The sequence below is a fragment of the Coregonus clupeaformis genome, chromosome 33 (assembly GCF_020615455.1).
Source record: "Coregonus clupeaformis isolate EN_2021a chromosome 33, ASM2061545v1, whole genome shotgun sequence".
Classification (NCBI taxonomy): Eukaryota; Metazoa; Chordata; class Actinopteri; order Salmoniformes; family Salmonidae; genus Coregonus; species Coregonus clupeaformis.
Window position 1 is genome coordinate 5,548,018 of NC_059224.1, and position 24,965 is coordinate 5,572,982.

The 24,965-nt window shown below is 43.8% G+C and overlaps 1 protein-coding gene across 2 annotated transcripts; it reads right to left on the reverse strand.

Annotated features, from left to right (window-relative positions):
- Window positions 1–3,430: 3,430 nt before the first annotated feature.
- LOC121548547 (synaptotagmin-14) lies at window positions 3,431–24,815 on the reverse strand. 2 transcript variants are annotated; one of them, XM_041860014.2, is made up of 11 exons: window positions 24,447–24,815; window positions 19,695–19,745; window positions 10,570–10,716; window positions 8,337–8,489; window positions 7,900–8,153; window positions 7,187–7,357; window positions 6,245–6,511; window positions 5,754–5,931; window positions 5,128–5,184; window positions 4,772–4,887; window positions 3,431–4,634 (listed from the first exon to the last, which is right to left on the reverse strand). In XM_041860014.2, exons 1-11 carry the CDS (start codon window positions 24,457–24,459, stop codon window positions 4,434–4,436), a joined length of 1,608 nt encoding a protein of 535 aa, XP_041715948.2. In that variant the 5' UTR covers window positions 24,460–24,815; the 3' UTR covers window positions 3,431–4,433. The 2 variants fall into 2 exon arrangements, with proteins under 2 accessions (XP_041715948.2, XP_041715949.2); XM_041860015.2 differs by lacking the exon at window positions 5,128–5,184.
- Between the last annotated feature and the right edge of the window lie 150 nt (window positions 24,816–24,965).

Sequence of the window (24,965 nt, forward strand, 5' to 3'; positions counted from 1 at the left end):
GGTCACCTACAAACAAGCAAGATTTCTGGCTCTCACAGACCTGTAACTTCTTCTTTAAGAGGCTCCTCTGTCCTCCACTCGTTACCTGTATTAATGGCACCTGTTTGAACTTGTTATCAGTATAAAATACACCTGACCACAACCTCAAACAGTCACACTCCAAACTCCACTATGGCCAAGACCAAAGAGCTGTCAAAGGACACCAGAAACAAAATTGTAGACCTGCACCAGGCTGGGAAGACTGAATCTGCAATAGGTAAGCAGCTTGGTTTGAAGAAATCAACTGTGGGAGCAATTATTAGGAAATGGAAGACATACAAGACCACTGATAATCTCCCTCGATCTGGGGCTCCACGCAAGATCTCACCCCGTGGGGTCAAAATGATCACAAGAACGGTGAGCAAAAATCCCAGAACCACACGGGGGGACCTAGTGAATGACCTGCAGAGAGCTGGGACCAAAGTAACAAAGCCTACCATCAGTAACACACTACGCCGCCAGGGACTCAAATCCTGCAGTGCCAGACGTGTCCCCCTGCTTAAACCAGTACATGTCCAGGCCCGTCTGAAGTTTGCTAGAGTGCATTTGGATGATCCAGAAGAGGATTGGGAGAATGTCATATGGTCAGATGAAACCAAAATATAACTTGTCGTGTTTGGAGGACAAAGAATGCTGAGTTGCATCCAAAGAACGCCATACCTACTGTGAAGCATGGGGGTGGAAACATCATGCTTTGGGGCTGTTTTTCTGCAAAGGGACCAGGACGACTGATCCGTGTAAAGGAAAGAATGAATGGGGCCATGTATCGTGAGATTTTGAGTGAAAACCTCCTTCCATCAGCAAGGGCATTGAAGATGAAACGTGGCTGGGTCTTTCAGCATGACAATGATCCCAAACACACCGCCCGGGCAACGAAGGAGTGGCTTTGTAAGAAGCATTTCAAGGTCCTGGAGTGGCCTAGCCACTCTCCAGATCTCAACCCCATAGAAAATCTTTGGAGGGAGTTGAAAGTCCGTGTTGCCCAGCGACAGCCCCAAAACATCACTGCTCTAGAGGAGATCTGCATGGAGGAATGGGCCAAAATACCAGCAACAGTGTGTGAAAACCTTGTGAAGACTTACAGAAAACGTTTTACCTGTGTCATTGCCAACAAAGGGTATATAACAAAGTATTGAGAAACTTTTGTTATTGACCAAATACTTATTTTCCACCATAATTTGCAAATAAATTCATAAAAAATCCTACAACGTGATTTTCTGGATTTTTTTTTCTCATTTTGTCTGTCATAGTTGACGTGTACCTATGATGAAAATTACAGGCCTCTCTCATCTTTTTAAGTGGGAGAACTTGCCCACTTGGTGGCTGACTAAATACTTTTTTCCCCCACTGTATCTGTGCCTCACAAGTAATACAACAAATTATCTATTACCAGTATGATCATATACCTACATGTTTTAAATATAATTTCAAAATGACCTGAGAAGAACAACATTGGCAGGGCAATTCAAGCATAGCCAATGCAGTGATAATGTATTGGGGCCTATAGCCTACTGCACAAATCTCATTGCTACAGAACTGTTTTTAATTGGTTAATGTTGCATAGGCTTAAGTTTTTTAAGTCATGTAAAAAGAAATCTGAGCGGTAGATCTCGGCTTGCATTTTGACTCAGAAAGTGATCTTGACTCAGAAAGTGATCTTGACTCAAAGTGATCTTGACTCAGAAAGTGATCTTGACTCAGAAAATGTTGTTGACCACTGGGCTACAGTGTTGTGCTTGATTCTGTAACAGTGTTTAAAAGACCACCCAGTGAGCCACAACAAAGATAATATTGTTTTTCTATTCTCAAATGATGATTCAGAAGACCACAAAAAAAGACGAAGATGAAACAGCCGTAAAAAGAAACCCCTAAAATAAGATGACAAATAATTCAAAATAGGATATTGCATAATGTCACGAGAATGTAAACAACAAAGTGACTAAATAAGCATAGCTCGTTAGCATACAGTGCCTATAGAAAGTCTAAACCCCCTTTTTTTCACATTTTGTTCCGTTAGAAAGTAGGATTGAAAAATATTTGTGATTTTTTTTGGTCACTGATCTACACAAAATACTCCATAATGTCAAAGTGAAAAGAAGATTCTACAAATTTGTACAAATGAATACAAATTAAATAACTAAAATATAGTTATTGCATAGGTATTCACCACCTTTGTTTTAAGCAAGCTTAAATTAGTTCAGAAGTAAAATGTGGCTTAACAAATCACATAATAAGTTATATAGATAATAGGGGTTGACATAATTTTTTAATGACTACCAATTCCTCTGTCCCCAATACATACAGTACAACATTTGGAAGATCCCTTAGTCAAGTATTGAATTTCAAGCACAGATTCAACTACAAGGACCAGGAACTTTTCCAAAGCCTTATAAAGAAGGGCAGTGATTGGTAGATGGGTAACAATAACAAATCAGACATTGAATATCTCTTTAAGCATGGTCAATTTAATAATGATGCTGTGGATGATGTATTAAACCACCCAGACACATCAAAGATACATACATTCGTCCTTCTGAACTGAGCTGCAGGACAGGAAGGAAACTGCTTAGTGATGTCAACATGAGGCCATTGGTCATTTTAAAACAGCTACAGAGTTCAATGGCTGTGATGGGAGAAAACTAAGGCTGGATCAACAACATTGTAGTGACTCCACAATAATGACTGAAAGGACAGTGGAAAAACAAACCATGCATCCTATATGCAACAAGGCGCTAAAATAATACTGCAACAACAAACACGGCAAAGTAATACACTTTTTGGCCTAAATGCAAAGTCTTCTGTTTGGGGCAAATCCAACACAACACATCACTGAGTAACTGCGTCCTTATTTTCAAGCATGGTGGTGGCTGCATCATGGTATGGGTATGTTTGACATTGGAAAAGACGAGTTTGTCAGGATGAAAATAAATGGGATGCTTCAGTCTGCTTTACACCAGACACTGGGAGAGGAATTCACCTTTCAGCAGGACAATAACCTACAACACAAAGCCAAATCTACACTGGAGTTGCTTACCAAGAAGACGGTGAATGTTCCTGAGTGGCCAAGTTACAGTTTTGACTTAAATCTGCTTGAAAATCTATGGCAAGACTTGAAATTTGCTGTCCAGTCATAATCCCCAACACCTTGACAGAGCTTGAAGAATTTTAAAAAGAATAATGGGAAAATATTGCACAATCCAGGTGTGCAAAGCTCTTAGAGACTTCCCCAAGAAGACTCACAGATGTAATTGCTGCCAAAGGTGTTTCTAACATGTATTGACTCATGGGGTGAATACTTATCTAATCAAGGTGTGTTTTTTTTCTTCATTAATCTTAATAAATATATTTTCTTACATTTTGACATTACAGAGTATTTTGTGTAGATGGTTGACCAAAAAATTCTAATAAAATCAATTTTTTTCCTACTTCCAAGGGCGTTGTAGACTTTCTATAGGCAGTTGTTGCAGAATGTTAAAGGCCCAGCTGGCTCTAACAGTCATGGTAACAGTCTTCCATTGCATCATACTTGTTTTCGGTGGCTGCGAGCGTCAGATGAGAAATGTCTGATATGCTGGTGTCATTTGAAGACAGTACCATAGAAATGTCAGCCATATTGAGTTACCCATGAGTGTTCCAATCAAATTGCCATGGTCTGAGGGGCTTAGTCCCTTCTAGTCTTTCTATATCTATGGTCAGTACAACCCCGGAAGAACATGAGGGGGCTGGTTTGTTGTAGTGTTGTTCTTCTCCGCACTCTTTGGTCCTCGGTTCAGGATGAAAATGGTCCATTGTACGAGATATGTATGGTCGTATTTTGAATATGGGAAATGAATGACACAAAATTGTCCTCAATCTGAGACTGAATGGTCCATTTCATGACCAGTTGTGTCCATTTCATGACCAGTTGTGTCCATTTCACCATTGAGGTCTTATCAGCTGTTGTATTACAAAGATGAGTCTGACTTTGATGCGCCCATCGACAATGACTGGAAGGAGCTGGGAGCACCAGTCAGTCTGTCAACCAGACCAGTCTGTCTCAGGGTAGGTGGCTGGTTTATGGATTGAAGAGTATTAAAGCAGCTGTCAGTGAACGGGAGACTCCAAGTGGAATCCACGTGCTTCTCAAAGCTCTGCACCCTCACACACACACATTCCACACCAGGTGATAAGCACAGTATAGGCGGATGGTTCCTCATAGCTCCTCATCTGCATCTCTGAATGAAGGTCATGGAACACATTCCCTCGCAACACTGAGGTCAACATACCCCATAATCTTCCTCATCCTATTCCTCCAACGTATTCCTCCTCCTATTTAACCATTTAATTTCACCTTTATTTATACAGCTTATTCTTAGTTAACGAGATCAAATCTGGTGATTCTCATCAAGACCTGTTCAAGATTCCAAGAGTGTGTGCCAGTGGCACACCTGCTGTCCCTCGGCCTCCTTCATCTGGCTCCAGTGGGCCTGCTGCTCCTCTCCGGTGCTGTTGAGCCCCAGGGACAGCCAGCCCACCCTCTCCCTGGCCTTCATGCTGCTCCTCCGGCTGTACACCGACACCACAAGGGAGACCTCGGACAGCTGGAAGAGGGCCACCTGGAAGACAACAGAGATGGGGTGGGTTGTTTCTGTCTGTCTGTCTCTCTCTCTGTCTGTCGCTCTGTCTCTCGCTCTGTCTCTCTCTCTGTCTCTCGCTCTGTCTCTCTCTCTCTCTCTCTCTCTCTCTCTCTCACCTGAAAGACAAAGGTCTCCTTGTAGGTGGGGTTGGGCTGGCCGCGGCACACCGACGTCTTGCACTTGGACATCTCCTTGCCCTTGGAGTCCAGCATGTTCAGCTTCACATAGGTGTCTGTGGACAAAGGGAGGGAGGGAGGGAGAGAAGGGGGAACATGGTGAGATGCTGCCATCTACTGAAGATTAATGAACATAACAGTGAAGAATAGCCTGTGGTTTGAGTGTCTTGAACCACAATAGTGTCATTTTCGATCCCAGTAATTTTTCGGTTCTCTTTCACGACATGCCAACATTATCAGAGAGGAGCAGACACGACTCTGGTACATATAGTACAGATCGATAGCAGAGGACTCACCTCTCATGATATAAAGTTGTCCCCCTATTAGCTGTTTTATACAACAAAACAGACCGCCTGGGACACAACACACAGAGGGCCAGGAGGAAAGGGAAGAGGACACAACACACAGAGGGCCAGGAGGAAAGGGAAGAGGACACAACACACAGAGGGCCAGGAGGGAAGGAGGAAAGGGAAGAGGAAAAGCGAGGGAAGGAAAGAGAGAAGACAGTTTAGAGAGGATAAAAGACTGAAAGTAAAGTAAATAAGAGGCAAGAATAGAGAGATTATTCCACCATTATAAATAAAAAATGTTATTCAAATCTACGTATTTTAATGCTATAGCTACCCTACTCAATAACATGCAACAATGCCTTATAACAGAAGAGAGCAATGCCCCCCATGCATTAAGATGACCCCATGTCTGTCTCATCTACCGGTACAGACCTGGGTTCAAATAGCATTTGTTTTCTTTCGAATACTTAAGCTGCGCTGGATTGAGCTTGCCTGGCACAATGGAACCAATGCAGTACTATTTCAACCCAGGTATGCTATAGCTACCCTACTACTTCTACATAACATTATCACAGATACAACGAAGAGAGCTCATCCATATGTGATGTCATCCATATGTGATGTCCACTCACTGGGAGGTTTGTCTGAGGCTGTGTTCTTGAACTGTCTTCCCTGGATGACCTCTGCAGAGAGCCTGCCAGTGGTGGAGTTATAGATGAGGCCCAGTAGGATCTCTGGTGTGGAGTCCCATGTAGAGCGGTAGGACAATGCCGCCATGCTGCGAGACACACTCAGCAACGACCCACAGCCCTGTAGGGAGACAGGAGAGGACAGCTAACACCACATACAGAGTTAGAGAGAGGCCTTGGTTTGAGAGAGGCCTTGGTAGGAATCAGTTCAATGCAACTGAATGACTTGGATTGTGTAAGGCTATGCTTTGTCTATAGGGTCAGTCTACAAGATCCTGTACCATTATAGTGCATGCATTTTAAACGATAGCTTCTACTGGTCATTTATCTACGTTCATACAAATCAGACTTCTTTGGCGAGACATTCCACAAACAGAATCCTCCCACACACACGCCCCTCTCCACCCTCCAACCCCATCTCCCCAGCAACTCACCGTTAGTGCTGTGCCAGGCTCCAGTGTAACGGGCAGCGCCATCTTGCCCTGCAGGTTGAGTTTGGTCAAGTAGAACACCTTCTCTCCCAGCACCTTCTCCTTCTTCATCCTCCTGACGCTGTAGAGGCGGAACCTGACGGCGTGGTCTGCCAGCGCCTCCTCCTCCACCCTGGTGAAGCGGAAGGTCTCTGTGAACATGGGGCACGGCCCCCTCTGCACCCCCGTCTTGGCCCGTTGCTTCTTAGTGGGCAGCAACACCAGGTGCACCTACATTTATATTTACAGGTAACACTTTACTTAAAGCATACATGTATCCTGTGTAGGTTTGCACAATTACGGGAACGTTCAATAAATTCTCTGGTTTTCCAGGTTCCTGGTTGAAGGATTCCGGATTTCCTCCTGATTCCAGGGACCCTCCAACCGGGATTTCAGGAAACCAGGGAAGTTATTGAAAGTTCTGGTAATTTTGCAACCCTACTCCTGTGTGGCTCAGTTGGTAGATCATAGCACTTGCAACTCCAGGATTGTGGGTTTGATTCCCACTGGGGCCACCCATATGAAAGTGTATGTACGCATGTGTAAGTCGATATGGATAAAAGTGTCTGCTAAATGGCATGTAGTATTTTTTATAATAGTTATAATGCTTTATAACTTGCTATAAGCATGAATGAGCCTTCATAATGTATTATTATAAGTGAGTTATAATACATTTTTGTATCAATTCAAAATCATTTTTACTGAAGCAGATGCTCTTATCCAGGGTGACTTATAGTCAGTGCATTCAACTAAGGTAGGTACGACCACATATCACAATCATTGCAAGTAAAACTTTCTTCAAAATAACCGCTATCTGCAAAATCAGTGCTAGTAAGGAAATACGTTTAAGTGTGAGTGCAAGACCGACGAGCACAACAGTAAAGTGTTAGTTTGTTTATGCCCCACCTGCCACGCGATGTTCCCTGTCTGTTTGAGTGCGGGGATGTCGGTTGCTGCGGTGACAGTGACGGCAAGGCGTTGCTCGCCCGAGTCATACTCGAAGGCCACGTCCAGCGTGCCATACTTGGCCAGTGGCTCGGGCTCATAGCCCACGTGGAGATGGGAGGGGGAACCATCCTGGGGGGAGGGGGAGAAATAGAGAGAAAGAGAGAAAGACGATAGATGGGAGGAAAAGATGCATTGAAATTCATGAATCTGTTGGATTCAGTCCTCATCTGTGACATCACAGAGTGAGGGTAGATATAGGCCCTTAGAGCAGGACACAGCACTGGGTGAAGGGGAGACGGGAGGGTGAACCATCCTGTGGGAGAGGCGGGGGAGAGGGGGTTAGAGAAAGAGAGGGAGGGAGAGAGAAAGATGAGAGAGAGGATGATAAGATGGATTTTAATGCATAAATATGTCAGTGTCAGTCTTCATCTGTGACATCACACAGTGAGGGGAGATCTTAGAGCAGGACATAACACTGGGTGAGGGAGGGGTTAGAGACCGATGGTAGGCCTATCATAGCCAAACAGAGTACTAGCCAATAGGTTTATGTTGTTAGCATTTGCTAGATATCCGGTATGCAACTGAGCATGCCCGGCTAGCGTGACACATTGTCCTATGGGACATGCTAACAGTTCACCATCTGCCGTATGAGTGTCTTTGTCCTAGCTCACCTCTGGTCCCAGGACGGCAGTGCTGTCACTAGGTACGTCCTCATCGTAGCCCTTGTTGAGGTAACTCTCAGTGTCCTGGTCAACGCTGGCCTCACTGGAGCGCTGTGTAACATTACCGTCTGGGGACGACTCCCCCAGACCCCCCGCCCCCGACCGCGAGCGAGACACTCGGACCGGACTATCCTCGTCCTGATATGGGGGTGGCTGGAGCTCGTTGAGGGGAGAGCCTTGTCTCATCTGCTGGATGCTGTTGGCTGTGTAAGACAGTAATGGATATGTTTGATAGGTCTCTTGGGAAATGTTTCAATGATTTATGTGTGTTCTGCCAATCAGACATAGCGTGCATGCCTGTGTGTGTGTGTGTGTGTGTGTGTGTGTGTGAGCGTGTGCGTGTGCGTGCCTTTCTATGTATGTTGTCACATCTGTGAGTTTCTCACCTTGTCCGGTAGAGGCCTCACTGCTGTGGTCGCTGGTGTGTTTAGGTCGGTTGTCCCAGACTGAGGCTCTGTGCTGGGCTGAGGGTTCAGAGTGTCCCCCTGGTCTGTCCTCTTGAGTGTCCTCCTCAGAGCCACGCTCTGAGCAGCTCTGGTCTGGACAGGTGCAAACAGATACACACACACAAGATCATAGTACCTCATCACAATCAGCCCAACATAAGACACAACTCCACTCTCGGGGTCCGTATTCACACGCGTCTCAGTGTAGGTGTGCTGATCTAGGAACAGTTTAGCCTTTTACATCATAATGAATCAGACTATATGGACAGGTTGGGGATCATAGACCAGCACTGCTATTCTGAGACACTTTGTGGATATATGGGCCCTGATCATAGAGGATGTGTCACAGTATTTCTTTTTTTACGGAGCAAGCCCCTATCTCCCTGTTCTATCTATTTAATGGTCTCCAGATAGAGGACGTATTAGATATCAAACTGATAAAAGCATTTACTACACTTTATCTTAGCTGAACGTCATAGAATATAATTATCATATTTCTAACTGGTAAACTCTCTCCCTGTATCCATAATGTGACATCTGCAACAATCATTGAGAGAAACAGGTAAAGCCGTGAGGAGAAAGAACTGAAAAAGTGAACGTGACAGCCACAGACAGATGTATTTTGATCCATCCATGACTGTTAAAACTTAATTAGTTTTCAAGTTTAGAACCCTAAACACTGAGTTACAGTTAGGTTTCAGTTAGGTCACAGGTCACAGCCATGAAGAGTAGAAGAGGGGGGAAGCAGCACACCCTCTCACCTTTATCCCCTTTATTCTCCTTCTTGCTCTGTTTCTTCCCTTTCTCTTTCTTCTTGTCACTCTTTTTCTTCTTTTTCTCAGAAGAGGGAGAAATAGCAGGTTCGGTCTCTCCATCTCCCTCAGGGCTCATCTTATTCTCTTCCTCCTCTTCAGCTTTCCCCTTGTTTTTCTTTTTGGATGCTCTCGACTCTTCCTCAGTGCAAAGAGATTGTGGTGGATCGCTATGGTCGTCACGCTGGTGGACCCCATTGGATTTGTCCTCTTTCTGTTCCTCTTTGTTCTGACTAGTAGTGTGGTTCTCTTTCGGTAATGAGCTGGTTTCTTTATCTTCAGGCTCCTCCTCAATGGTCTCCTGATGGCTATTCTTCTTCTTCTCCTCCTCCTGTTTCAGCCTCTCCTCCTTCTTCTTGTCTTTCTCCGCCTTCCTCTTCTCCTTCTCCTCCTTCTTCGTCTTCTCCTCCTCCTTCATTTTCTCTTCCTGTTCCTTGCCCTCTGCAGAACTCTCTCCTGGTTTTACCACTCGCCAGCCTCCATCTTTCCACACCCATTCCAATTGGGCTGGAACATAGTCCTCTGCTGTGACGTCACTCGATTGGTTATTCTTCGAGTCATTGGATTGGCTGAGGTTGGAGCTGTAGTCTGCCAAGCTTGAGCAGGCCTCTGAAGCCTGCCGCTTGATTTTGCTCCTGAATGAGTCTGCTATCCCTTCCTGGGCCTTCCCTTCCTTGTTCTCCTGGCCCCCCTCTGCCGGTTCTGCAGCCGCCTCCTCCTCCGTCTGCACCTTCTTGATGACCTGGTCACTGAGCTCGGTCAGCTGGTCACTGACGCTGTAGGTGGCATCACTGACGGCGCTGGCTAGGTCGTCCACTTTGCTGCTGACCGAATCCAAGATGGAGGAGATGTTTACAGATGGTAGGTTCTGCCCGAAGCTCTTGAAGAACGCCATGTTGGGTGGACTTGCTGACGGCTGGAGCTGCTGTCCTTCTCCACACTGTCTGGTGGATTCTAGATTATCTTATCACCTCATCACAGGCTCTGGCTGGGATATTTGGTTCATGAGAGTGTGTGGGCCAGGTATTACTGTCTGAAATCCATGACTGACACTTTATACATGTATGAGGAGGACAATCTGTGATTAGGGATAATGTCTATTCATGACCTTCTCATCCACAAGCATTATCGTAACAGTTATTGTGAGAGTTTTAAATTGTTGATCAGACAATCAGAAATTGATTTATTTGTATATTTTGGGACGATCCCCCAGACCTACATTAAGCCTAAACCTGAACAAATAAATGAGCTTTTCATCCCAGAGCTAGGCTTTATCTGGGTCCAGGAAACTAGCCCAGGACCATAGAACAACAGACAAACTGCATATTGACTTTGAGTGTTGTACCACTTGACGTGTTTACCTTGCTGGTCGGGCCTATAGTCGTCGAGGCGTGGCAGGTCGCTGGCGCTCTCCACTGACAGCTTGTTGCTGAGGTAAAGAAAAAAGAGAACCATCACGGCCACAAAAACCGCAATTGAGGATAGGACCCCTAGCAGCTCAGGAGACACTAGAGAGAGAGAGAGAGAGAGAGAGAGAGAGAGAGAGAGAGAGCAAAAACAGAGAGACAAAGGGAGGAGAGAATGAGTTCAGACTTGATAGCTTCACCTGTATAGTACAGTAGAGACCTGATAGCTTCACCTGTATAGTTCAGTAGAAACCTGATAGCTTCACCTGTATAGTTCAGTAGAAACCTGATAGCTTCACCTGTATAGTTCAGTAGAAACCTGATAGCTTCACCAGTATAGTACAGTAGAGACCTGATAGCTTCACCAGTATAGTACAGTAGAAACCCGATAGCTTCACCAGTATAGTACAGTAGAGACCTGATAGCTTCACCAGTATAGTACAGTAGAAACCTGATAGCTTCACCAGTATAGTACAGTAGAAACCCAATAGCTTCACCTGTATAGTACAGTAGAAACCCAATAGCTTCACCAGTATAGTACAGTAGAAACCCGATAGCTTCACCAGTATAGTACAGTAGAAACCTGATAGCTTCACCAGTATAGTACAGTAGAAACCTGATAGCTTCACCTGTATAGTTCAGTAGAAACCTGATAGCTTCACCAGTATAGTACAGTAGAAACCTGATAGCTTCACCAGTATAGTACAGTAGAAACCTGATAGCTTCACCAGTATAGTACAGTAGAGACCTGATAGCTTCACCAGTATAGTACAGTAGAAACCTGATAGCTTCACCAGTATAGTACAGTAGAAACCTGATAGCTTCACCAGTATAGTACAGTAGAAACCTGATAGCTTCACCAGTATAGTACAGTAGAAACCTGATAGCTTCACCTGTATAGTACAGTAGAAACCCGATAGCTTCACCTGTATAGTACAGTAGAAACCTGATAGATTCACCTGTATAGTACAGTAGAAACCTTTCACCAGTATAGTACAGTAGAGACCTGATAGCTTCACCTGTATAGCACAGTAGATACCTGATAGCTTCACCAGTATAGTACAGTAGAGACCTGATAGCTTCACCAGTATAGTACAGTAGAGACCTGATAGCTTCACCAGTATAGTACAGTAGAGACCTGATAGCTTCACCAGTATAGTACAGTAGAAACCCGATAGCTTCACCAGTATAGTACAGTAGAAACCCAATAGCTTCACCTGTATAGTACAGTAGAAACCCGATAGCTTCACCAGTATAGTACAGTAGAGACCTGATAGCTTCACCTGTATAGTACAGTAGAAACCTTTCACCAGTATAGTACAGTAGAGACCTGATAGCTTCACCAGTATAGTACAGTAGAAACCCGATAGCTTCACCTGTATAGTACAGTAGAAACCCGATAGCTTCACCAGTATAGTACAGTAGAAACCCAATAGCTTCATAATTACAGTACAGACCAGTTAGCTTCACCATTACAGTCCCTGGATGGGATACCAGATGCTGCTGGAAGTGGTGTTGGAGGGCCAGTAGGGGGATCTGGTCTAAGGAGATCCCAATGCCCCAGGGCTGTGAATGGGCCATTGCCATGCGTATGGTGCCGTCTTTAGGATGCGATATTCAACGGGTGTCCTGACTCTCTGTGGTCATTTAGAATCACATGGCTCTTATCGTAAGAGTAGGGGTGTTAACCCTGGTGTCAAGGCTAAATTCCCAACCATGCCCCATTCCATCATGGCCACTTAATCATGCCCCTCATTCCTAATTGGTATATATCACTCCTTACCTCTCTAGCTGATGTTTGGTGAGCGTTCTGGCACAAAACTGGTTGCTGTGCATTGATGAGTTGAGTTTCCCCCTTACTATGTAAGCGCTTTGAGTACCTCAGTTGGTAGAAAATAACTATAGAATACAATCAATTATTAGTACAGTTAGCTTCACCGTTACAGTTATAGCTTCACCATTACAGTACAGTTAGCTTCACAATTACAGTACAGTTAGCTTCACCAGTAGTTAGCTTCACCAATACAGTAAAGTACAGCACAGTTAGCTTCACCATTACAGTACCGTTAGCTTCACCAGTACAGTACAGTTAGCTTCACCATTACAGTACAGTTAGCATCACCGTTACAGTACAGTTAGCTTCACCATTAGAAGTACAGTTAGCTTCACCGGTACAGTACAGTTAGCTTCACCAGTACAGTACAGTTAGCTTCACCATTACAGTACAGTACGGTTAGCTTCACCAGTCCAGAACAGTTAGCATCACCATTGCAGTAAAGACAACACCGTTAGCTTCACCATTACAGTAAGGTACAGTTAGCCTCACCAGTACAGTACAGTTAGCTTCACCAGTACAGTTAGCCTCACCAGTACAGTACAGTTAGCCTCACCAGTACAGTACAGTTAGCCTCACCAGTACAGTACAGTTAGCCTCACCAGTACAGTACAGTTAGCCTCACCAGTACAGTACAGTTAGCTTCACCAGTACAGTAAAGTACACCACAGTTAGCTTCACTATTACAGTACAGTTAGCTTCACCATTACAGTACAGTTAGCTTCACCGTTACAGTACAGTTAGCTTCACCATTACAGTACAGTTAGCTTCACCGGTACAGTACAGTTAGCTTCACCATTACAGTACAGTACAGTTAGCCTCACCAGTACAGTTAGCTTCACCAGTACAGTTAGCTTCACCAGTACAGTTAGCTTCACCAGTACAGTAAAGTACAGCACAGTTAGCTTCACCATTACAGTACAGTTAGCTTCACCATTACAGTACAGTTAGCTTCACCATTACAGTACAGTTAGCTTCACCGTTACAGTACAGTTAGCTTCACCATTACAGTACAGTTAGCTTCACCAGTACAGTACAGTTAGCTTCACCATTGTAGTAAAGTACCGCACAGTTAGCTTCACCATTACAGTAAAGTGCAGCACAGTTAGCTTCACCATTACAGTACAGTTAGCTTCACCAGTACAGTACAGTTAGCTTCACCAGTACAGTACAGTTAGCTTCTCCAGTACAGTTTGCTTCTCCAGTACAGTACAGTTAGCTTCACCATTACAGTACAGTTAGCTTCCCCAGTACAGTACAGTTAGCTTCACCAGTACAGTACAGTACAGTTAGCTTCACCAGTACAGTACAGTTAGCTTCACCATTACAGTAAAGTACAGTACAGTTAGCTTCACCAGTACAGTACAGTTAGCTTCACCATTGCAGTAAAGTGCATCACAGTTAGCTTCACCATTACAGTACAGTTAGCTTCACCAGTACAGTACAGTTAGCTTCACCATTGTAGTAAAGTACCGCACAGTTAGCTTCACCATTACAGTAAAGTGCAGCACAGTTAGCTTCACCATTACAGTACAGTTAGCGTCACCATTACAGTACAGTTAGCTTCACCAGTATAGTACAGTTAGCTTCACCAGTATAGTACAGTTAGCTTCTCCAGTACAGTTAGCTTCACCAATACAGTACAGTTAGCTTCACCAGTAAAGTACAGTAAGCTTCACCAGTACAGTCAAGTACAGTTAGCTTCACGAGTACAGTACAGTTAGCGTCAACAGTACAGTACAGTGGAGTACAGTTAGCTTCACCAGTACAGTACAGTGGAGTACAGTTAGCTTCACCAGTACAGTAGAGTGGAGTACAGTTAGCTTCACCAGTACAGTACAGTGGAGTACAGTTAGCTTCACCAGTACAGTACAGTGGAGTACAGTTAGCTTCACCAGTACAGTACAGTGGAGTACAGTTAGCTTCACCAGTACAGTACAGTGGAGTACAGTTAGCTTCACCAGTACAGTACAGTCAAGTACAGTTAGCTTCACGAGTACAGTACAGTTAGCGTCAACAGTACAGTACAGTGGAGTACAGTTAGCTTCACCAGTACAGTACAGTACAGTGGAGTACAGTTAGCTTCACCAGTACAGTAGAGTGGAGTACAGTTAGCTTCACCAGTACAGTACAGTGGAGTACAGTTAGCTTCACCAGTACAGTACAGTGGAGTACAGTTAGCTTCACCAGTACAGTACAGTGGAGTACAGTTAGCTTCACCAGTACAGTACACAACTCTTGGGAACAAAATCATTAATAGGATATTACACTCCAAAATCCAAAAAAATTTAAATCTCAAAAGTAGTCAAACGTCAAGACAAATCCACGTCTCACGCCATCAATTGTGTTGATCCATCTAAATACCTCAACCCCAAATTAATGGAAAGGATAAGCACCAAATAAGATCAGGAAATTATATGGTGCTTATCTTTCCCATTCATTTGGGGCTGTAGTTGGAATTGTAGTTATGGAAACAGGGTAGTTAATTGACAATATACACTGAGTGTACAAAACATTAAGAACACCCTCCTAATATTGAGTTGCAGCCCCTTTTGCCCTTAGAACAGTCTCAATTTGTCGGGGCATTGACTATACAAGGTGTCAAAAGCGTTCCACAGGGATGCTGGCCCATGTTGACGCCAATGCTTCCCACAGTTGTGTCAAGTTGCCTGGATGTCCTTTGGGTGGTGGACCATTCTTGATACACACAGAAAACTGTTGAACGTGAAAAACCCAGCAGCGTTGCAGTTCTTGACACACTCAAACCAGTGCGCCTGACACCTACCATACCCCATGTGGTCCTCTGTAGCTCAGCTGGTAGAGCACGGCGCTTGTAACGCCAAGGTAGTGGGTTCGATCCCCGGGACCACCCATACACAAAAATGTATGCACGCATGACTGTAAGTCGCTTTGGATAAAAGCGTCTGCTAAATGGCATATTATTATTATTATTATTATTCAAAAAACGTAAATATTTTGTCTTGCCCATTCACCCTCTGAATGGCACACATACACAATACATGTCTCAAGGCTTAGAAATCCTTATTTAACCTGTCTCCTCACCTTCATCTACACTGATGGAAGAGGATTTAACAAGTGACATCAATAAGGGATCATAGCTTTTACCTGGATTAACCTGGTCAGTCTATGTCATGGAAAGAACATATGTTCATTTTGTTTTGTACACTCAGTGTACAGGCCATTGAATAGCCACTGGTGCATGAGTGGGTGTTTAATTATAAAAATAGCACAGAGCTGCCCGAGGAAAGAAAAGTTCAGAACATACTTCAAAAGTCCACATGAGAGCCTCAATTTAGATCTGATGTGCACATGCACTGCCACTGAGAACAATTCAGGAACACTGAGAATAATTCAGCAACTATGAAGGGTCGTTGGTAGAGTATTGTGGGCAGACGATCATCAATATGAAAACTTATATTGCCTGAGGAGTCAAGGCATTACAGCTCTCGTTCACACTACATCTCCAGAGAAAAGGCCCACCATTCATCCAACCTCTTGCCCTGACTGAGTTCAGAAGGAACTACTTCTCGTGGACTATCTCTTCTTCTCACCATGGCAACAGGCAGAGACCACTGAAACTGACAAGAAGCAGTGCCTTCTCCTGTGTCCTCCTCTCCCAAATGAATAGACTGATAGTCAAAGCTCAGCGAAAAGACAAAGAGAGGGAGAGAGATAAAGAGAACAATAACCCATGGACACAGCTCACCTTCTCCATTCTAGCAGCTGTAAAAAAAAAAATTACATTGAGTATGTGTCTGAAATCCCTCACGTCTCGCCTGCAGTGAAGTATTCCATTCTGTCAAAACAGCAGTGTTGTTCCTCTTAGTGGTGATCTGGTTATCCAAGACAATTATTGAGTCATACACAAAGAAAAAGGACATTTTAAAAAGTCCCAAAACATAGAAATCGGTTATGATCCTAATATTGAGTCCAACATAACCAAAAGCTGTTACAACACTTCGAGACCATGTGGTGATCTTTCAAGTTTGGTAAAAAATTCCTTGATTCTCAACAACACCTAACATAGTTACAGTACCTATCCTCTCTCACTGGCGACAATTCTGGTAATTGAGTCGTTAGGTCCTGAAGTGACCCTGAAGTCCAAAAGCCAGGCATAACTGTACTGTACACTATGTCCCTGTCCCTAACCGGAGTGTGGTGGTGGTGTACTGCTGTGTACATGTCAACATCTAAATAATTCAAACACCTGCAGTAACAGGATGCCTCTCTCATTGACAGACGCTAGCTGAGCGTTAGCCATTAGCCACCCCATGCTAACTTGACCTGAGCCGGTGTTCACAAAGTCCAAGTGCTGATATAGGAGCAATTTAGCCTTTTTAGATCTTAATGAAGGTGAATATATGGGGACCTGATCCTAGATCAGCACTCCTAGTGAGATTATTTTTGAATATGTGCCCTGAGCCCCATGTTGTCCCACTCTGCACTCACTAAGGAGTGCTGTAATAAGCCAATGGAGGCTGTGGTCATGGAGGCTGGTGGTCATGGAGGCTGGTGGTCATGGAGGCTGGTGGTCATGGAGGCTGGTGGTCATGGAGGCTGGTGGTCATGGAGGCTGGTGGTCATGGAGGCTGGTGGTCATGGAGGCTGGTGGTCATGGAGGCTGGTGGTCATGGAGGCTGGTGGTCATGGAGGCTGCTGGTCATGGAGGCTGCTGGTCATGGAGGCTGGTGGTCATGGAGGCTGGTGGTCATGGAGGCTGGTGGTCATGGAGGCTGCTGGTCATGGAGGCTGCTGGTCATGGAGGCTGGTGGTGAGTGAAGTCATGGTAACTGTGGACTGACTCATGTTATACTGCCAATCAGTCATAGGACAGATGGGATGGGATGGGCTTGTATGATGACTTTCCACAGCAGCAGAGTGGATTGGTTGTGTGTGTGTGTGTGTGTGTGTGTGTGTGTGTGTGTGTGTGTGTGTGTGTGTGTGTGTGTGTGTGTGTGTGTGTGTGTGTGTGTGTGTGTGTGTGTGTGTGTAAGCGGGGGGTGGAGGTGAGTGGGTAGGGGTGCGTGTGTGTTCTTGTGTCTTCCCAAGGGGCAATCTAAGAACCAAGCATCAGAGAAAGAGAACAACAACCGTGCTCTGCTGTACGGTATGTGAACTGATGTCCAGAGCCTCAGGGCTACATCTGTTTCTCAGGTAACGGCCACAATATATTTTTAAATGCAGTTCACAAAAAAAGTAATTAAAAGTTAAAGAACATGAACATTTGACATACAACTAACGTAGTATATATGTTAACAGCCAAGTTACTCTGACAAATGTGTGCCGGGTTTGTCCACATAATTCTAATTCAAAGAATCATGTGATTACCTGAGATTCTTTGAAATGACTGATAAGAAAGAAAAAAACTGCCACATTTATTTGAATATTTCCCTTTTGCATAATTCACTGTTTGCATTCAGGCTAGCTGAGCATGGTAGCAATGGCAACATTGTTTTGATCCCCTTTTTCAGGACCCAGTATCAGGGTGCCATTGTAAGTGTGTTTGAGGTTACTACAGGAAGTGTAGAGTGCGCGTAGAGGAAACTTTGCTTACACATGGACTCCCACATACGAAAACAAAACCTCTGTGGTAAATAAATCATGAATACTGTTGCCTTCTCTAGAGGAGAGTTCTAAAACCTGATATGCCACCCATTAATAATTCACATACAGATATACAGTAGAATCTTCAAGAAGTTTGTAACTATAACTATTGAGTATCCCTCTACATATGTAGGATCTTAATTTGAGCCAGTTCACTGCAGCAGGAAAATAATCCTGCAGCAACAGGAAATGTGAATTATTACGTGGATTATAATTAATGTAAATTTTTTGTAGGGGTTGATACATTTTTCATTAGGAACAGACATATCAGTGGCAGACATATCAGTATGGATGACGGATCACCACCTCAAGCTGAACCCTGGCAAGACGGAGCTGCTCTTCCTCCCGGGGAAGGACTGCCCGTTCCATGATCTCGCCATCACGGTTGACAACTCCGTTGTGTCCTCCTCCCAGAGTGCGAAGAGCCTTGGCGTGACCCTGGACAACACCCTGTCGTTCTCCGCTAACATCAAGGCGGTGACCCGATCCTGCAGGTTCATGCTCTACAACATTCGGAGAGTACGACCCTGCCTTACACAGGAAGCGGCACAGGTCCTAATCCAGGCACTTGTCATCTCCCGTCTGGATTACTGCAACTCGCTGTTGGCTGGCCTCCCTGCCTGTGCCATTAAACCCCTACAACTCATCCAGAACGCCGCAGCCCGTCTGGTGTTCAACCTTCCCAAGTTCTCTCACGTCACCCCCCTCCTCCGCACACTCCACTGGCTTCCAGTTGAAGCTCGCATCCGCTACAAGACCATGGTGCTTGCCTATGGAGCAGTGAGGGGAACGGCACCTCTGTACCTTCAGGCTCTGATCAGTCCCTACACCCAAACGAGGGCATTGCGTTCATCCACCTCTGGCCTGCTGGCTCCACTTCCTCTGCGGAAGCATAGTTCCCGCTCAGCCCAGTCAAAACTGTTCGCTGCTCTGGCACCCCAATGGTGGAACAAGCTCCCTCACGACGCCAGGACAGCGGAGTCACTCACCACCTTCCGGAGACATTTGAAACCCCACCTCTTTAAGGAATACCTGGGATAGGATAAAGTAATCCTTCTACCCCCCCCCCCAAAAAAAATAAATAAATAAATAAATAATTGTAAAGTGGTTATCCCACTGGCTATAGGGAGAATGCACCAATTTGTGAGTCGCTCTGGATAAGAGCGTCTGCTAAATGACGTAAATGTGCCCATGAGCAAGGCACTTAACCCTAATTGCTCCTGTAAGTCGCTCTGGATAAGAGCGTCTGCTAAATGACTAAAATGTAAATGTAAAATGAACAATCAAGGCTGACATTTTAAAGTGGAAATTACAAACTTTAGAAACCTTTTAAACCTTGAATAGACTACAAGTTTACATTTCCTGCAGTGCAGAAACATTCTCAGCAACAAAAGAGTGATAAAATTAAGATCCTACATATGTATACTCCAAAGATCAAAACGAGCAAGTTAGATAGCTACGTGCTTTGATGGAGCCATCTCTCTACTTGTAAGGGGGATACAAGTACAGTCAAGCAGACAGACAGACACGGATACATAGAGTACAGATAGAGCGATAGATAGAGAGAAAGACAGACAGACATGTACACAGACAGACAGACAGGACGCCCCCCTGATCTTACCTCGTCTGGCACAGATGAGCTCATGCACTCCACAGCTCCTCCCTCCACCACCTAAGGGGGTAATGGGATAGGAGCGTCAGGGGTTAAGATATTGCTCTGGGTCTCAAGGGTGCCACATGTTGGTCCCTGTGGTGGCTCCTCCTCAGGCTCTCCCATAGAGGTAAAACAAGGCTATTCGAGGCAGGTGACGCTAATTAACTCCAGCCAACTAATCTCATGGAGTTATCAAGTGTTTAATTACATTTAATTAGATTTAACAAGGCACTGTGCCATTACATAATGAGAAGCTCTTTCCTTGGAGGAATTCACCAAAGGGTTATAGATTCCATAACTGAATAGGGTTTTGGAATGGAACAAATGTGTCTGTCCTTTAAACCGTTTAATTTATAGTATACAGAAGTATACAGAAGTATATGTAAGGGATAAACGCCAACGTTCTGTACATTACCTTGGAAATAATGGATAACGCAGTGGACGAGGCAGAGCTGAGTCCCTTTGCAGAACTCATTTTCCCAAGGTAATGTACAGAACGGAAGCATTTATCCTAGTTGCTAAAGAAAACAATATGAAAACACACATTTACCGGTATACATACTTTTTTAAAGTTGATATTTTCATTTTTATAAGCAAATCATAAAAATACTTTCTCATCTTTAGGTTGCTAGAGACGTTCGTTCGATTAGTTCGATATTTACGGACGCGACCCAGTCGTTCGTTCTTTATGTTCCGTTGCCATGCTCAGTGGCAACGTTCTTATCCCTTGCTTGCTGCTAGCTAGCCAACTAGCTACGGCTATACAGTCACAACCTCTGCAGCCAGAATAACAGCTAAGTTTATTCTGTTGCATTTGTTTAAGTTGTTTATCCCGCTAATGCCACAGTTGCCAAAGAAAACAATACTAAGCACACATTTACTGGTAGAAATACAAAATATGTGTTGATATTTTCATTTATATAAGCAAATTTATACTTTCTCATCTTTTGGACGTGACCCAGTCGTTTGTCCGATTAATTTGATATTTATGGACGCAACCCAGTCGTTCGTTCTTTATGTTCCGTTGCCATGCTCGCTGGCAACGTTCTCATCCCTTGCTTGCTAGCTAGCCAGCTAACTATGGCTAACACAGTCATGACCTCAGCAGACAGAATAACAGCAAAGTAGCTGTTTTCTATTGACATTCATTTGGATACATCCATAACAATGAGATGATAATGCCCAATTTTGTCTGGCATAGCTAGAAAAGTTTGCCTTCTCATCAGGACACTCGTCAACACTGACTTAATTATGAGGAGATCGCATTGCATATTAAACAATAGGCTAGACGCTAGCTAAATAGTTTGTTGCTAGTAAACCTGCCAATATGACAACCAAATTCAAAAATATCCGTTGCTGAAAACAGCTGGTCAAATTAGAAACGTGGGAGGATTTGAAAGCTTTAGCCGCGGAGGGGTTAGGAGAAATTAATGTTAATCACTTACGTCTTTACAAAAACAAATCAATGCTAGCTAGCTATATTTTTTCCGTGTTGGCCCTGCGTTTACAATGTATTCCATTTCAGTTTTGTGTAGTTTTTGGTTTAGCTTTCTGTAACTTTGTAGCAAGTACGTTCTGCATGTGTAGGCGCATATTGCGTCATGATTGCAAGGTGTCCCAATAGATGTTCTAACTGTCCCGATATCTTCTCCAACTGTCCTGTTATCTGGTTTTAATGCCCATTCTAGAATGCCCTTTTAGCCAATCAGAAACTAGTATTCAACAATGCTGTGGTATAATTAAGCAATAAGGCCCTAGAGGGTGTGGTATATGGCCAATATACCATGGCTAAGGGCTGTTCTTATGCACAACGCAATGCGGAGGATATATTGGCCTTATACCACAAACCCCTGAGGTGCCTTATTGCTATTATAAACTGGTTACCAATCTAATTAGAGCAGTAAAAATACATGTTTTGTCTTACCCGTGATATTTGGTCTGATATACCATGGGTGTCAACCAATCAGCATTCAGGGCTCAAACCAACCAGTTTATAATTATGAATAGATCAGTATTCTTAACCCCGTATCCAAACCTTTTCAAACTCATAAGACAATAAAGACACACAGGCACGAATACACAAACACACATTTCTCAATTCTCAATTGGATTGAGGTCTGGGCTTTGACAAGGCCATTCCAAGACATTTAAATGTTTCCCCTTAAACCACTTCAGTGTTGCTTTAGCAGTATGCTTAGGGTCATTGTCCTGCTGGAAGGTGAACCTCCATCCCAGTCTCAAATCTCTGGAAGACTGAAACAGATTTCCCTCAAGAATTTCCCTGTATTTAGCGCCATCCATAATTCCTGCAATTCTGACCAGTTTCCCAGTCCCTGCCAATGAAAAACATCCCCACAGCATGATGCTGCCACCACCATGCTTCACTGTGGGGATGGTGTTCTCGGGGTGATGAGAGGTGTTGGGTTTGCGCCATACATAGCGTTTTCCTTGATGGCCAAAAAGCTAAATTTTTGTCTCATCTGACCAGAGTACCTTCTTCCATATGTTTGCGGAGTCTCCCACATGCCTTTTGGTGAACACCAAACATGTTTGCTTATTTTTTTCTTTAAGCAATCGCTTTTTTCTGGCCACTCTTCCGTAAAGCCCAGCTCTGTGGGGTGTACGGCTTAAAGGGCTTAAAGTGGTCCTATGGACAGATACTCCAATCTCCGCTGTGGAGCTTTGCAGTTCCTTCAGAGTTATCTTTGGTCTCTTTTTTGCCTCTTTGATTAATGCACTCCTTGCCTGGTCCGTGAGTTTTGGTGGGCGGCCCTCTCTTGGCAGGTTTGTTGTGGTGCCATATTCTTTCCATTTTTGAATAATGAATTTAATGGTGCTCTGTGGGATTTTCAAAGTTTCTGATATTTCTTTATAACCCAACCCTGATCTGTACTTCTCCACAACTTTGTCCCTGACCTGTTTGGAGAACTCCTTGGTCTTCATGGTGCCGCTTGCTTGGTGGTGCCCCTTGCTTAGTGATGTTGCAGACTCTGGGGCCTTTCAGAACAGGTGTGTATATATACTGAGATTATGTGACACTTAGATTGCACATAGGTGGACTTTATTTAACTAATTATGTGACTTCTGAAGGTAATTGGTTGCACCAGATCTTATTTAGGGGCTTCATAGCAAAGGGGGTGAATACATATGCACGCACCACTTTTCCATTATTAATTTTGTAGCATTTTTTGAAACAAGTTATTTTTTTCATTTCACTTCATCAATTTGGACAATTTTGTGTATGTCCAATACATGAAATCCAAATAAAAATCAATTTAAATTACAGGTTGTAATGCAACAAAATAGGAAAAACGCCAAGGGGGATGAATACTTTAACAAGGCACTGTACGGTCAGATGTACGTAACAAGACACACACACACACACATACACACACTTGGCACTATGCTATGTAGGACTTAATGCTCTGAGTGGCTCCAGAGAGAGTGTATTATAGCTCTTAGTCTAACTGTAGCTCAGGCTCTTGGCTTTCCACCCTCATTCCTACACTATTGAGTGTGTACTATAGGCCCTATGGAGGGTGAGTTTACAGAGACAGGAAATAGAAAGACATCACTAAGGTCAATAAGGCAACATGGGCAGTCAGGGCAACCTCTCTCCCGTCCTTTCACACAAATCAACCTCTACACTATTGTGAGTCTGAGCCACCCCACTCACAGCTTGATTAAAGCTCTCCTTCCCCATTGACATTTTTGCAGAGGAAAAAATAACAAACGGAGATTGCTCAAATAGTGCAACACAGGCTACTGCTTAAAAATGTATGTTTTTCCTTTGCCGGTATATGACCAGTATAGCCTACTCTTTCTCTCTAGTCTATGTTTTCTATCAACCATGCAGCAAACAAGTCAGGTAAAAACAAAAAGTATTTAGAAATAGGCAGCTTTTATATACTCTGCAACAGCTGTAGCCTACAGATAATACTTCCTATTTGCAATCCATAAAAAAAGATGGATATAGGCTACACAAAGGCTATAAGCAATTGATAAACATCAATATTCTTTACACCAGTGACCAGTAAAGTATAGATGAGCATTGGCTAAGGACCAGCACATTCACCAGCTAACTCTTTCCTCTCTCTCTCTCACAGCATCGTATTTACCAGGTGTGACAGCAACACTTCCAGTGCTGAGACCCGATAGCGGCCCTAGCAACGTACGACACAACGTGACCAAGTAGCCTATAAATGTGTATGATACAATATTGCGCAGAAGCAGCCTTGAATGTAGACATTGTAGGAGCTTACCTTTGACCGCATTTATCTGACTGCAGCAGTAGTAAAGTCCACATTCCATTATCCTATAATAAACTTCAACACTTACTAGGCTATGCTATCCTGTTTCTAACGAACCATTTATGAGGACTCGCACACGTTCATGCGTGAGACTCTGTTAAGACAACGTAATGTCCGAGACATTTATTTTGTCTCGGTCGCGGTCCACTTCAGCGCCACTTAGCGTCCTTCAATAAAGTGTCACGCGCGCGCATCCCACAACATCCCCACATCTTTGCAGCTACTCTTCAGCATCCCTGCAGGCTATGTAGCCTACAACGCAAGCTGACGAGACACCGCAATGTGCATGTATATCATTACTAGACATTTATCTTGCCGAATAAATGGTGCTGTCACTAAGCATTCTAGCTCTGTCCCATACAAGTTATATGAGTACAGCAGGGCACCTGTGACGGTGTAGAATACTTACCATCAATCGCCATTATGTTCTGTTCCAGATTGGACCAAAGCGAGGGGGTGAAAACTGGGGAGAGGTTATTCTTGTGTTTGAAGGAGGGGGGTATTGTTTGATAGCCTGATTCAAGGCCATCCTGACTGTTTAGCGAAGCCGAATGTGAACTCGCGAGATTAGGATGATTTGTATGAGGTTAATTGTTTGACGCTGTTCATCAGCACCGCACGCTGACTAGCCTACCTGTGCAATGAAAAATTGTAGGTTATTTGCAATAGTTACATATTTTAGTAATTGCATGTTAAGAAAGTATGATGGATTATGTATAAAAATTTGATAGTGCAACATGAATGCATTATATGTGTTTATCAAATAGCCTATGTTATGTATTGCAGCATACTGTGATATAACGTTATACTATTGTAATATTCAAAGTTTCATAAATTAAATTAAAATTGTGTAGTTATCAACAGGCCTATTGGTCAGTTGTTCCATTCTTGCCTGGTCTGTGTTTTTGTGCTTATATTAACTTTTTTT

Bases quoted from the DNA above. Each gene is read 5' to 3' on its own strand.
- LOC121548547 (XM_041860014.2), bottom strand. The intron at 5,932-6,244 runs GTGAGTTGCTGG...GTCTCCCTACAG, and splicing joins AGCCTGGCACAGCACTAACG to GGCTGTGGGTCGTTGCTGAG. The intron at 4,635-4,771 runs GTGAGAGAGAGA...GTTGTCTTCCAG, and splicing joins AGGAGACCTTTGTCTTTCAG to GTGGCCCTCTTCCAGCTGTC.